At 42.6% G+C, this 13,394-nt stretch overlaps 1 protein-coding gene across 1 annotated transcript in view; it reads left to right on the top strand.

Moving 5' to 3' along the window:
* The first annotated feature begins 1,197 nt into the window (after positions 1-1,197).
* NFATC3 (nuclear factor of activated T cells 3) overlaps positions 1,198-13,394 on the top strand; it is a 49,713-nt gene continuing 37,516 nt past the window's right edge. The window contains exon 1 of the mRNA XM_082232280.1: positions 1,198-1,663. Coding sequence (XP_082088406.1) covers positions 1,522-1,663 — 142 coding nt within the window. The 5' untranslated portion in view covers positions 1,198-1,521. The remainder of the gene's footprint in view (positions 1,664-13,394) is intronic.

The raw sequence follows: 13,394 nt of genomic DNA, 5'->3' as shown, positions 1-13,394 counted from the left end.
TTAAGATTGTGCTATAACAATTTGCACAGTAGCACAATGCAACCTAGATTTAATCCTTAAAAAATAAATGGATTTATTCCCAGGCAAATGTCTGCAATCCTAATTTGGTGAGCCCGATTGTAGCCAAGAGGCAGTACCTCTGTGTGTGCATACACTGCTGTTTTTAAATAAATGTTTCTTAAATTTTGAGAATACAACCCCAAATAATCAATGTTGTTGTTGTTGTTTAGTCGTTTAGTCGTGTCCGACTCTTCGTGACCCCATGGACCAGAGCACGCCAGGCACTTCTGTCCTCCACTGCCTCCCGCAGTTTGATCAAACTCATGCTAGTAGCTTCAAGAACACCATCCAACCATCTCATTCTCTGTCGTCCCCTTCTCCTTGTGCCCTCCATCTTTCCCAACATCAGGGTCTTTTCCAGGGAGTCCTCTCTTCTCATGAGGTGGCCAAAGTATTGGAGCCTCAGCTTCACGATCTGTCCTTCCAGTGAGCACTCAGGGCTGATTTCCTTCAGAATGGAGAGGTTTGATCTTCTTGCAGTCCATGGGACTCTCAAGAGTCTCCTCCAGCACCATAATTCAAAAGCATCAATTCTTCGGCGATCAGCCTTCTTTATGGTCCAGCTCTCACTTCCATACATCACTACTGGGGAAACCATGGCTTTTACTATACGGACCTTTGTTGGCAAGGTGATGTCTCTGCTTTTTAAGATGTTGTCTAGGTTTGCCATCGCCTTTCTCCCAAGGAGCAGGCGTCTTTTAATTTCGTAACTGCTGTCACCATCTGCAGTGATCATGGAGCCCAAGAAAGTAAAATCTCTCACTGCCTCCATTTCTTCCCCATCTATTTGCCAGGAGGTGATGGGCCCAGTGGCCATGATCTTCGTTTTTTTGATGTTGAGCTTCAGACCATATTTTGCGCTCTCCTCTTTCACCCTCATTAATAGGATATACTAATCAATCAAAGGAAGATGTAAAAAGAAAAGAAAAAACCCAATAAACCCGCACTGTTGGCGGCCCTGCAAACTCTTGTCTCTTTTCTCGGTTCGCCAACCAATAAGCGAGCGGAGGGCTCGAAATGGGCGTGGCGCGATGGCGGAGGTGCCGCGTGAGGGGAGTGGGCGTGGCCCGGCGCGCGGAGACCCGGAGGCGTGGCCTCCGCAGCGGCTTCTAGTCGCCTTTCCCCTCCCCTCCCCCCTCTCCGGCACTTGTGAGTGACAGGCGGGAGTTCAGGAGCTGCGAGGACGCCGAGTCGCCGTTGCCGCCGCCAAACCGTGGAAGGAGAAGCTGCTTTTTCGCCGCCCGGAGAGCTGCTTCTGCCGCCTCCTCCCCTTCTTTCTCCTCCTCCTCTCCTACGCAGTACTATGAGGCGGCCCTGACGGGGGCCACCGCAGCCCGCCCGCCCTGCCCCCCTTCCCCCTCTCCTCGTCCCCCCCTCGCCCCCAGCCCCCTGTCCTCGCCTCAGCCCAGCCCAACAAAGCCCGGCGCGGCGGCGGGGTCTGGGCTCCCCACCCGCCCCCCGATGACTGCGGCAAACTGCGGCGGCGCCAACGACGAGTTCGACTTCAGGCTCATCTTCGGGGAGGACGGGCAGCAGCCGGGGCCGCCGCCGTCGACGACGACGCCACTGCCACAGCCGCTTGGGCCTGCCGCCGCCTCAGCAGGTGCGTCTCGCGGACCGGGCTGGCTCGCCTGTTGCCCTCTGGCTCGGCCGGGGGGGGGGGGGGAGGCGGCAGCTTTGCAACTCCTTCCAGCCGCTTCGGACGCGACGGGGCTTTGGCGAGGTGCGGTGGGGTAGGGGGAAAAGATTGCCCCCAACCAAGTCCTACTCGGAGCAGAGCAGTTGGAATTAACGGACCTGAATTAGTCACGCCCTTTTATTTCGTTGGGACTACTCCGAGCAGGTCTTGGTTGGCTGCAGCCCTTGATTTCCCTACCCGAGTCGCGCTGGCCTTAGGACTGGTGAGGGGTGTGCGCGTGATGGTGGCCCTGCGATTCAGCGCACGTTTAATTTGTCAGGGTTAGTCTCTTTAGGCTGCTGTAACAGAAGCCCCCCAAAACATTCTTGCGGAACTTTGAAGCCTGATAACAAACTTCTCCGAGTAGACGAGTGTAAGGTTACTCGGGAGTAAGGCCCAGTGGTCACAGAGCCGGCGTGCGTAGGATCCGGGTCACAGGGCGTGGCTGCTGTGTATATATTGTGGACGCATAGAGTAAGCCCCTTTTGGTTCCACTGACTTGATTCTGCGTAAGTGTATGTTAAGTTACTTGGAAGAAAGTGACATTGACCCCAGTGACAGGATTGATGTGCGTGGAATTGCACCACGAGGTCATGAGCGAGGAACTCTTGACGGAATAAATTTATTCAAGATTATTTGAGAGTGAATCCTATTGGAACCCATTGGATTTATTATGCATCTGCTAAATAAATAAACATGGTCAAATCTGCTTCAGGATCAGCGTGTGTAGGATCAAGCTGCATGTCTATTTGGTTCAATTCAGTGACTTAAATTTATGCTTGGGGCAATCCAAAATAATCCTACATGGGAATAGATCTTGTTGGACCTAGTGGGACGTGATTCAGAGTAAGCACACATAGGATTCAGCCATATGTCTGCTGTAAATGCTACGCACATTTCACTAGTGAGTAATTGTTATTTATTTAGGTAACACTAGCAGGACAGGTGCCTGCTTGGAGGAGCTTACAAACTAAAATTGGTCTCACTTCTGAGTGTAAAAAATGCATACAATTGTATGCACTCTCAGGGGACTAAGTAGCATTGAACTCTGTAACTATGCATAGGATTTGACTCTTACGGTGGCTTCAGTCTTTCGTACATTTTCTTCAAAGCAAGTCCCATTGAACTTTATACTCATGTTATGGAATTCTGGACATTCTCTCCCATCCCACCCCACCCCATCGGTTCTCTTCCCCACAAATGCTCAAAGACAGATGGATCAGAGAATGAAGCTTGCTTCTGAGTAAGCATGAATAAGATTGTTAGTTCTCCAGGTCCTGAATGAGGAAAGAATAATGAAAGTTTTGTTTGGGCTCAAAGATCCCAGAAAGTGTTGTGAGATGTTGAACTCTTGGTAAGGGAGACTGTATATATCCTGTTTAGAAACTTCTGTGAAGCTGATAGAAAATAGCTTGGGTTGAACATAGTGTATTTTGCACATATGAGGCAGTTGTATACTGAACTGGTTCATGTAGCCCACTATTTCTGCCTCTGACTGGCAGTGACTCAGGCCAGAGGTTTTCCCCAGCTTTGTCATATGAGATCCTCTTAACTGTCAGGGATTGAACTTAGGACCTCAGCACATGAAAAACACATCCTTTACTACTGAGCTATGAACTCTGTGTTCTTGGAGGTTCCTGCGGCGTTAAGGCAGCAGGCGGGTAGTGAGAGGGGTGGTTGGAGGTTGTATCTGGAGTTGTCTTTGCATATGAAAAGGGGTGGGTGGTTGCGGTGCCCAGCTGTAATATTTCATTGATAAAGCAAATTTCAAATGGTCATTAAGTGAGCTGAACTGAGGATTCTGCAGCCAGCTTTTATTTGAATGGTTGGTGCTTTTACAAACTGATGTTAAATCAAATTGCCAAACTTAGCAAATTTAAGCCTCAAACCAAGAAGCCTACTGGGAGAGCTGGCATTCAGACTATTTATTTGTGATGTGGTCTGTTAGTTCCATAACTTTCTGGGAAGTCACTGGTTTATGATTCTGTTTTCTGGAGGTGTTTGGTTTATTTTGGGCTGTTTCTTTAAGGTAGTTTATTTATGGCGGGTGGGATAACGAAGTAATTTAGTGTATATGGTCTGTAAGAATTATGCAAGTACTGTAATGAAAAAAGTGTAGGAAGTTTCTATCCTCCAAGAAAAAATTTAGAAAAATAAACCACTTAAACACAAGAGAAGTGTTTTAAAAAAAATTAAAAAAAATTACAACATTCCTCTGGGGGAAACAAACCTGAACAGACTAGTCTGCTATGCCAAAGGCTATGCAGTAGTGTGAAAATGGAGGAATTGGTGGTGAATCTGTCAAGCTGTTGTCTTAGGAAGTAAACTGCTTGTGGAAGATAAATACTGTATTTACTCGTGTTTAATGCGCCATCAAATCTAATGCACACCTCAGTTTTCAGAACCTTGAAACCAAAAACATATTTGTTGGCGAATGTAAATGTGCCATTGAATGTAATGCACAGCTTAATTTTTGCAACGTTATTTGGCCAGAAAAAGTGAGCTTTAGATTTGAGTAAATATGGTATATTCAAATCACCTTGGCTCTCAGTGGTCCTGAAAGCTGCATAACTAGAATTGAGGAATCCTGAAGTGCCTTAGTGAAATAAGTGCAACAGGGTCTCAATAGCATGTGCGTGATGATTATGAACAAGCTGAGAAAAAGGAAATAAAGAGCAAGTGTATGAAGGAACTGAAACTGGCAGTATTTTGATGAAAGCCTCTGTGAAGATTATGGACATTTTGAGGCAGGTTACTTCTAAAGAAGAGCACAGTGTAAAATATCCTTTTATCATTCAACGAATCCTTGACCAAGTTATATGTTAGTGATGGTAACAGTAATCTTGTTTGTACTGTGTTGTTGAAGAATATTTGTATAATGTGCATAGAACTTTGATTATGGGCACAATCATAGAACTGTAGTGTTGGAAGGTACCCCCAAGGGTTATCTAGTCCAACCCCCTGCAATGCAGGCATCACAGCTAAAGAATCACAGACAGATGACCATCTAACCTCCCTTTGAAAACTTCCAGTGAAGGAGAGTTTGCCACGTTCTGAGGAGGTTGGTTTCAATACAGGCAGACTATATGGTAATCCAGTATTAAACTGTTTAGTGCCTTAAAAGTTAATTTGAGCATGGAAATGTGTTGTTAGCCACTTCTTTTTGTGAAATGAATAACTTATGAATCTCTTAAAACATAGCATAACCACATACCCCCAAGAAAAGAATGAAGGAAGCAAGGAATAAGGCTAACGCTTTAGGATGTTAGTGAAGATGATACGCAAATAGCACATGGCTATTTTGGGAAGTCTAGTTTTGAAAATGCACTTCATGTTTTTAAAAATATACTAGAAAAAACTGTTTAAAAAAAGATTGGCAAGTATTGTTGATTCAAATGAGCTGCTTCAACGTGATTTGTTCATCAGGTTCCACCTATATTTCAGTGTTCTTAATCTTTAATTGACTTGTAAATTAGCTGCATTCCTCATAAGAATTCCCATCAGGTGAATAGGCATGAATGTTTTTCTAATTTGGAATAGTTACTGTTTATTGCTTGCTTTTTCAGAAAAAGTTATTTGCAGGGTAAAAATAAACATTAAAACAAGAACCTAAAATGCTCATCCCATTAGAAAGATGAGTAGAAGAAGAGGCAGTAAACCTATCTATGGACCCCCCAAATTGAGGACCAAAAGCCTGGGTGAATAAGAATATCTTTTCCTGGTGTTTAAAAGCAGATAATGATGCTGCCAGGCTTGCCTCCCTGAGAAGAGCATTTCTCCAAGCTTCTCCCCTTCATTTAAACCCTACGACAACCCTGTGAGGTTATGCTGAGAGGTAGTAACTGGCCCAGCAAGCTTCATGGCCAAGTGGGGATTTAAACTCAGGTGCTAGTCAGACACACTAACCACTATATCATACTGACATTAGCAAGTGGCAAGTGCCATAACTGTCCTTTTCCTTCACACTTGCGAGATTTCTTTCCTTGTGTGCTTTAAAGTCTTCAGTAAAATTGTACATACTGCCTGCCACTGTGCAGCTCCACTTATGAAGCACCATTGCAAGTAGCACAACGGCAAATCCTCTGCACTAGCACCTCATCATTTTGTTTTGCTTAATTTTATTTTGATATATTTCAAGTTTTGTGTATCCTTTCATTTATAAAAGAGTGCACATTTGCTGCATGTGTGGACAGGATATTGTCCATCAGAAGGGAACTTGCAGGAATATGATGTAAAGTTGAGCCATGCCTTGTGGTGAAAGGCTGTGTATCTGCATGCAAGTGATAGAATCAGGAAGTCTTTAAAGATAATTCAACTGGGATGCTATAGGTCCAGTGTAACTAGATGTTCCTTAATAATTGGATATGAATAGAGGGATTTTAGAGTTGAGATGAACTGTTTTTTAAATATTCCTTTTCAGCCTGGATAGGTTCCCCAAACACTTTATGGCTAAAATCCATACAAATTAGAATTTAATTAGGGACACGGTGGTGACATGCATGTTGGGGGAGCAGCCTTGGCCCTTAGAAATTGATGCCACAGTCCAGGCCCCAGGCTTTTCCCACCAAAGGAAAATGGTTTAAAAAACTAAAGATTGACTCAGGGACTGGGTGATCATAAATTTAAACCCACATAAGTCTTCCCTCTGTTGATCTTCTTTCTTTGGTGATCACTCGTAGCTGAGTAAGATTGTCTTCCATGAACTCAGTCTTAACAGTGAGTCCATAAGTGGCTGTGGAGACCAATTCAGGATCCACACGTCCTTCCACATTGGGGACATAGGTTTCCAGGCGGGAGTTGATCATGGTGAGGGTTTGCCAAATGTGCCTTCCTCTTAGCCTGTTTCTCTGTTTCATCCTACAGTCTTCTAGACCCTATCATCACACCAGTATCTATATACCAAGCCTTTGTTCTTGTTAAATACTTAGAATGTTCTTACTAAATATGATTTTTGGCTGCAAAATGTGTTTAACTGGCTAAAATCAGGTAGCTATGGTAGTTCATCTGTACAGAATTCAGAGTTATAAAACTGGTATGTGCAGAAACCCATTACTGACAGTACTGCTGAAATGAGGCTGCTAATAAAAAGAGGACTGAGGCTAAAATAGCTTGAACTGTTTATGTATTGACATTTTGTAAAAGTTCAAAGTTATTTATTGGAAAGTGCAATGTTGTTTTTTTGGCTGCTCTTTGAGGATTGTGGCAGTTTTAATGGAGGAAGGGGATGAAGAGTTTGACAGGGTAGTATTGTATTTATAAGCTCACACTGCAAGCTTCTTCATATTGTAAACGACTTAACACTTTTTGTGGATGACTACTTAAAATAAGCCCCACATAATTAGTTCCGGTGTTAGTCTGTTCGCACTGATTGTTGCTGCCTTTGTTTGTATCTGTCCATTTGCATTTATGAAAAAAGAAGTGCCGAACATAACACACACAATATTACCAAACTTTGTGCAAATAAAGATGCAAAATTTCCTTGAATTCTGAAGATAGGGAGGATAATGGTGGTAGTTTGTTTAAATGCAGAGAAAGAAAACAAATCTACAGTAGTTGCTTTCAAAATAGCTTGTATTAGGAATAGGTATCCTGAATAGTATTTTGCATACTTATTAATTTTACTTTGTTCAAATTACTATAGCTATGCATGGTATATATCTTAACTGGACGTGGTGAAATATGATAGCTTAAAATTTGAGCCTCAAAACGTTCAATCACCACAGAATGGAGGAGAGGGGAAAGTGGTTTGGTTCACATGTCCTGTCAAACCATAGTTAAAATAAGCTGTAGCTTAATGTGAATGTGCTGCATGCTGGCATATGCTGGCAATCAAGCTACTGGGAAACAAGCCCATGGTATCACTTGTATTATCCAGACCAAGATTGTGACTTTGTCTCCAAACTATGAGTGAAAGGTCCGAGTCTGGATGACACCACATGCTACACAGCATGGCTTTCAGGACCAGGCATCAGACTTCCCATACCCCAACCCAAATAATAAGAGACCAATGAGTTTGGCTTTGGGTCAAAACAGGCCACAACTTTATTGAATACAGATGAAAGAGGTTTGGCTTGGGCGTTGGGCAATCTAAGTACTTCCTGCCCGCCTGCCAGAAGTGATGCATGGTCAATCCAGGTGGGGGTTCCTAAGACTTACATGCAATAGGGTGACCCCCACAGGGATCACCATCTGGGGGAGTGCCTTCAGCCCTGGCCCTCCAGGGCACGCGGACATGGCCATTCCCCCTGGATCCCCGGATACCCTAGCGTTTGTAGGGGCAGGCGGAAACTACAACCTCCCCTCCATCCAAAACAAAGGATTGCCCCAATTCCCAACCAGTTGTGATGATTGCTATGAGGTAGGCAAAACCACTGGGTCAGTGTCAATTAGCCCGATGGCCAAATTCCTTCCCAGCCCCTGAAATGACGGTGACCACCATATCCACAGCAAAGTAAATGACTATCAGCTTAAACCAAGGGTGGCTGGGCGGGGAAACACGGTGCAGGCACAAACAGGCTGAGCCCCAGGTGGTGGCTGCTTAAATGGGAAAGGGGTGGATCCAAGGGAAGCCCACTGTCTGCTCCATCAGCTCCGCGCCTGGCACAGCCCAAGCCCCAGCTGCATCCCCATTTGCCAAAGCAGGGAGCAGGCCAGGATACGGTTCCTGATAGACCGAAGGGGATTATACCCCCTCCGCCAATCAGGAAGGGCACAGCCAATTTGAATTCCATTGTCAGGGCTCCAGTGAAGCCTCCTCCGTCCTGCAATGCCGCCTCATGAAAAGGCTGAGTGGGCTTCTTCCCTGGCAGCATAGCAGCAGGAGCAGAGGAGGAAGGAAGCACCCATTATTTTAGCAATGCTTGTTTACATTAAGTCATAGTTTATTTTAACAATGGTTTAATGTGATGTACAAACCAGGCCAGCCTATTGAATGAACCTCAGCTTTCATGTCATGCCTTCCTCTTCTCTTAGATTTTAAGAGGAGAAGAAATGGGGCAGATGATGTTGATGTGGATATCACATTGGTTGTAGGAGTTAAAAGTAACATGCCTTTTCAAGTCCATGTTGTAATATTTTATGAAAGTATATTGCTTCTTTTAAATAAACTTTCCCAGTTTACTTGAAAGTAACATGAATTTTCTTGAGAGAAAATTTGACTGAGTTGCACTTTTGATAACCCTTTAAACACACACATGAACATATTTGTACATGTTTTGAAAATTACAATAACTTATTGCCTCCTGTTACCCTTTTTTAAAAACATGGTTGTGACTGCATATTTAAAACATTTATATCCTGCCTTTTGGCCTCATAAGCTATATGGTGAAGTATAGAGGATGTAATTCTGAGAACAAAATAAATACCATAGCTTATGCACAAATTAGAAACAGCAGTATCATTGACAATAGGCATATATTTTTTTAAAAAAAATCTGGAAGCAGGTGAAGTGGAGCTGGTGGTGGAATTTAGCAAGATGAAGTTTCCTAAGTGAGCAAAAGAATCTTTTCTCCTAGTTAATTAGGAGGGAAAGCTTCTTTCATGTGTAACTAAAAAAACTGTGGAGATAATGGCCATAAAAATGTTTTATTTAGTGCCATTTATGTACCTGTCAGTTTACAGACTAATGTAAGCCAAAGGACAGCTCCTTGTCTGTAAGAGCTCACAATTTAAAAAGGGAGAGGAAGATTAAGAAAGAGTAATAGGATGATTGTGCAGCAATACAATACACAATAATTTTTGTGTGGAATGAGAGGTTTCACAGAAGGAGTTGGTTGGGAGGGATTTAAAGGATGGATTCATGCAGTGTATGTATCCTGGGAGGTAGCACCAGCAGGAGGAAAGGCCTGCATGGGAGAATATCATTTTAAGTGATCAGTAGGTCTTTAGGTTGAAGTTTTGCTTCAAGGTAGTAATTGGGAGGTATGATAATCATGGGCAGTGATATCTTGGAATATGAAGCTTTTGGAGAGCTTTAAAATTAAGGACAAGAAGTTTGTGCTGGTTGTTGAAGAGGACAAGATGCCAGTGAAGCAAGCTAAGGCATTGCAAGGTCTACGTAAGGTGAATGATGTGGCTGCCTTATTCTGGTTACAGGTGGCTGAGCTGTAAAAAGTTAGAAAATATGGTTGCAGTAATCCAGGTGGTCAGAATGTTCTGGATTGGTCTTGCCAAAAAACAAAGGTTTTGACATGTTATAGTAGGTACATTCCAGAGGAAACGTGGTATTTGAGTCTTATCTGAGAGACTTGTGGCTGCATTTTGCTACCTTAAACAAGCTTGAGATGGTCATCATGACACTACCAAACTTCATGGTGGGGAAAACTAAGTGTTTCTTGAGTGAATGAGTAAATGAAATAAAATCCTACTTGAAGTGGTTTTCTGGAGAAAACCAGTGGAACTTGATTGAGAGAGACTGTAAGACTAAAATGTTGAGCAGGTGCCCAAGAGCTTGGTGTATTTAGAATTCTAACTATTTTCTTGCACAACTTGCCTGTTTCGTATCACTTTACAGAATACTTAGTAATTTAACCAGCTTTCAGTTCTGTTTGTTTATAAATCTGCAGCAGTGAGTGTTATCATAAATGGAGAACAAAGCACAGCCATGAAGATGTTGGGCATTTGGTTAGCTCATCATAATTTACGTAACATAGGGACTTATTTATCTCTTAATTTTTAGTGTTCCTTATTTTGTCTATAACGAATACAGTAAGCTTTCATGTCTTGCCTCAAATCATTGCAGAATAAAAGTTATGTTTATATGAGATAAGGATTGTTTGTGTTTAAAAAACTGTTTGAAAATGAAACTGACACATACAGTTGAGGCAATTATAATTAAGTGAAGTTAGGAGCCAGTTAATAGAATGGTTGAATTTTGGAACTGGTTATTGGGATTCAAATCCCAGTTCAGCCTTGAATGTTGGAGCAAGTTATTTCTTCCAAGCTTTGGTTTTTCTATAAGATTGGAATTGTAGTGACTGATTTCCTAGTTGTGTGGTGTGCACGCTAAAGTTGGTATAGACACAAGTACAGTATTGAATGCATTAGTCTGGTTTATACATCACACTAAACCAGGCATGGCCAAACTTGGCCCTCTAGCTGTTTTTGGACTACAACTCCAATCATCCCTAGCTAACAGGACCAGTGGTCTGGGATGTTGGGAACTGTAGTTCAAAAACAGCTGGAGGGCCAAGTTTGGCCATGCCTGCACTAAGCCAAAGGTAAACCATAGAGAGGTGATATGCATAACTTGTAAGCCAAACTATGACTTAGCAAGGTCATGTGATCCACTTTGCTCCTTCCAAGTTGTTTTTACTGTTGCACTGCACTGAAATAAGCTAAGGTTTGGCTTGACATGTTGGCATGTTGTCCGAAAAGGGGCTTGTGGCTAAGCGTTCACCTCATTCAGTGCTATTTTTCTGGAAAAAGAGGTACCGGAACTCATCATGAACGCCTTCCTTGTTCTCTTTTTTTTTTAAAAAAAATGATGTTTATTGAGAATTTTAAAGTTACAAAGAAAGAAGAAAGAAAAGGAGAAGAAGAGATAAAGAAATAGATAAACATAACAATTAAACAATACAGATCAATAAAAACCAAAGTAAAAAAAGGAACAAAACACACAATACATCTAAATCAAAAAACAAAAATAAACAAACAATTAAAAAACAAATCTAATATTCCCAAATCCTTCACTTTCATTAACTTATTTCAATGACCTCCTCACACCTCCCTTTTTTGTATTATAGTTGTTAATTATCTCAGCAAATCCTTTCCATCTTTCACTATATTCTGTTATTTAAATTACCTTAATCTATTTTAACCTTGTCTTACCTAAAAAACTCTAAAACTTATATATACCAAATTCTTTTAACCATAACATATTCTTTCATAATTCTTTTTGACATTTCTGCTAAGGCCAAATAATTTCATTCCAACATTTTTCTAATACTCATTAATTTTACAATACTTTTCTAAATAAATTTTGAAACTTTCTTCCAATCTTCATCCATCGTCTCTTCTTCCTGGTCTCGGGTTTTGTCAGTCCTTTCTCATCTATCTAGTCCATCAACCTGGTGCTCTTATGTCCGAGGCTCTTAAATCTTTTCCATGTCCCTTCTGCAGGTCTTCTTCTTGTTTATACCTGCCCTTTACTTCATCTTTTGTTGATCTTTTTCTTGTTTTCTTTCCTTTCTCATTGAGGGGTAGGTCTCGGGAGGACTCCAATCCAAAAGTATCTCCATCTCTTCTCCTCAGCAGATCAGCCCATTCCCCACAGTCAACACTGTAATCCAAAAAATATTAAAAGCATGTTTCAAAGTCTTTCCAAAATTAAGAGCCCTCACAACTCCAGACCCCCCCCCCCGGTCCACTCCAGATTCGAACTTCAAGAACAGCGGCTTATACTCCTGCAAGGCCTCGGATCTCTCCATTTGTGTTATTTGAGGTTCAACAACAACCTCCTCCATTTTCTTCTGCCCTTGCACTTGCCCTATCAAAACAGATTCTTGAGCTGGTTCCTGAATGGTTTCTATATGGGTATTCGCTGTTTGTCCAAAGTTTTTAATTGCAACAGTCATCAAATCCATCTTCTCATGCATCTGCTCCAGCAAGGCACTTGTCTTGCAAAAAACAAGCACCAAGACTTCTTGTAAACACATTTCCCCCCCCCCCAAGGTTAGAGTCTGGTCTCACGATCCTAATCATACAGCTGTGAGGTCCCCAGATCCTCTCCGGCAACAAATTAACAAGCTCCCTCTAGAGGAGACAATTTCTATTTGTATCCATCTTTTAAAAGCAGGACCAACAAGGAAAAATTACTTTCACTTTTCAAATACTTTGTTTCTTTTGATTGCAAGAAGCAACATTGGAATCAATATATTTCTCTTTTTTTACTATCTGTCAAAAGACGTTCCGTTCACAGTCGATGAACTTTCCCCATAAATTTCTGTCTCTGACACCCCGTTCCCAGGTTTGAGACGGTGGAAAATTTATCTTTCTTTACTCTCTCTCCTGCAGGCTTAAACAGTCAAAAATCCCCCTCTTTTCTCCTGCTTCCAAGAGGGGTTTTGGTGGTGATGAATGAAGGAGATTTAGAACTTTCCAGACTTTAGCTTACAAAGTTTTTACTTCAATCTATTTACAAAAAACGGGAGGCGGATTTCCTGTTTAGAACCTTCCCGTTTCGGTGCCAAATTGAAATATTTCTTAATACTTAATCCAATTTTCCGTTCTACTCACGGGTACTTGTTTAGAGTCCAATTGTCCACAGGAAAAAGTCAGCGCTCTCCGGCAACGGCTGTGCGGCTTCACTCCGTAAAAGTAGCGGTTGATTCAAAACACCGCACCACTCAACCCACGTCGCTTCGGACCCCCCAAAAAGGGTTTCCCTGCGAGTAGGGGAGGCGCTCCTGGTGCCAGCCGAATCCCACGTTCCCAGGCTTCCTCCGCCTGAGATTTTTAAAGGGTCTCCGCCTTCGCCGCGGCGGCAAGACCTGATTTTCACGGAGCGGGTTCCTCTCTGTCAGAGGAACTCCGCCATTGCCGATGGCGCTGTCCCGGAAGGGCTTGTGGCTAAGCGTTCACCTCATTCAGTGCTATTTTTCTGGAAAAAGAGGTACTCATCATGAACGCCTCCCTTGTTCTCTTTAATGGCAATGGC

The sequence above is a fragment of the Podarcis vaucheri genome (genome assembly GCF_965113315.1).
Source record: "Podarcis vaucheri genome assembly, chromosome: 7".
Lineage (NCBI taxonomy): Eukaryota > Metazoa > Chordata > Lepidosauria > Squamata > Lacertidae > Podarcis > Podarcis vaucheri.
This window is presented reverse-complemented; position numbering and strand designations above follow the sequence as displayed.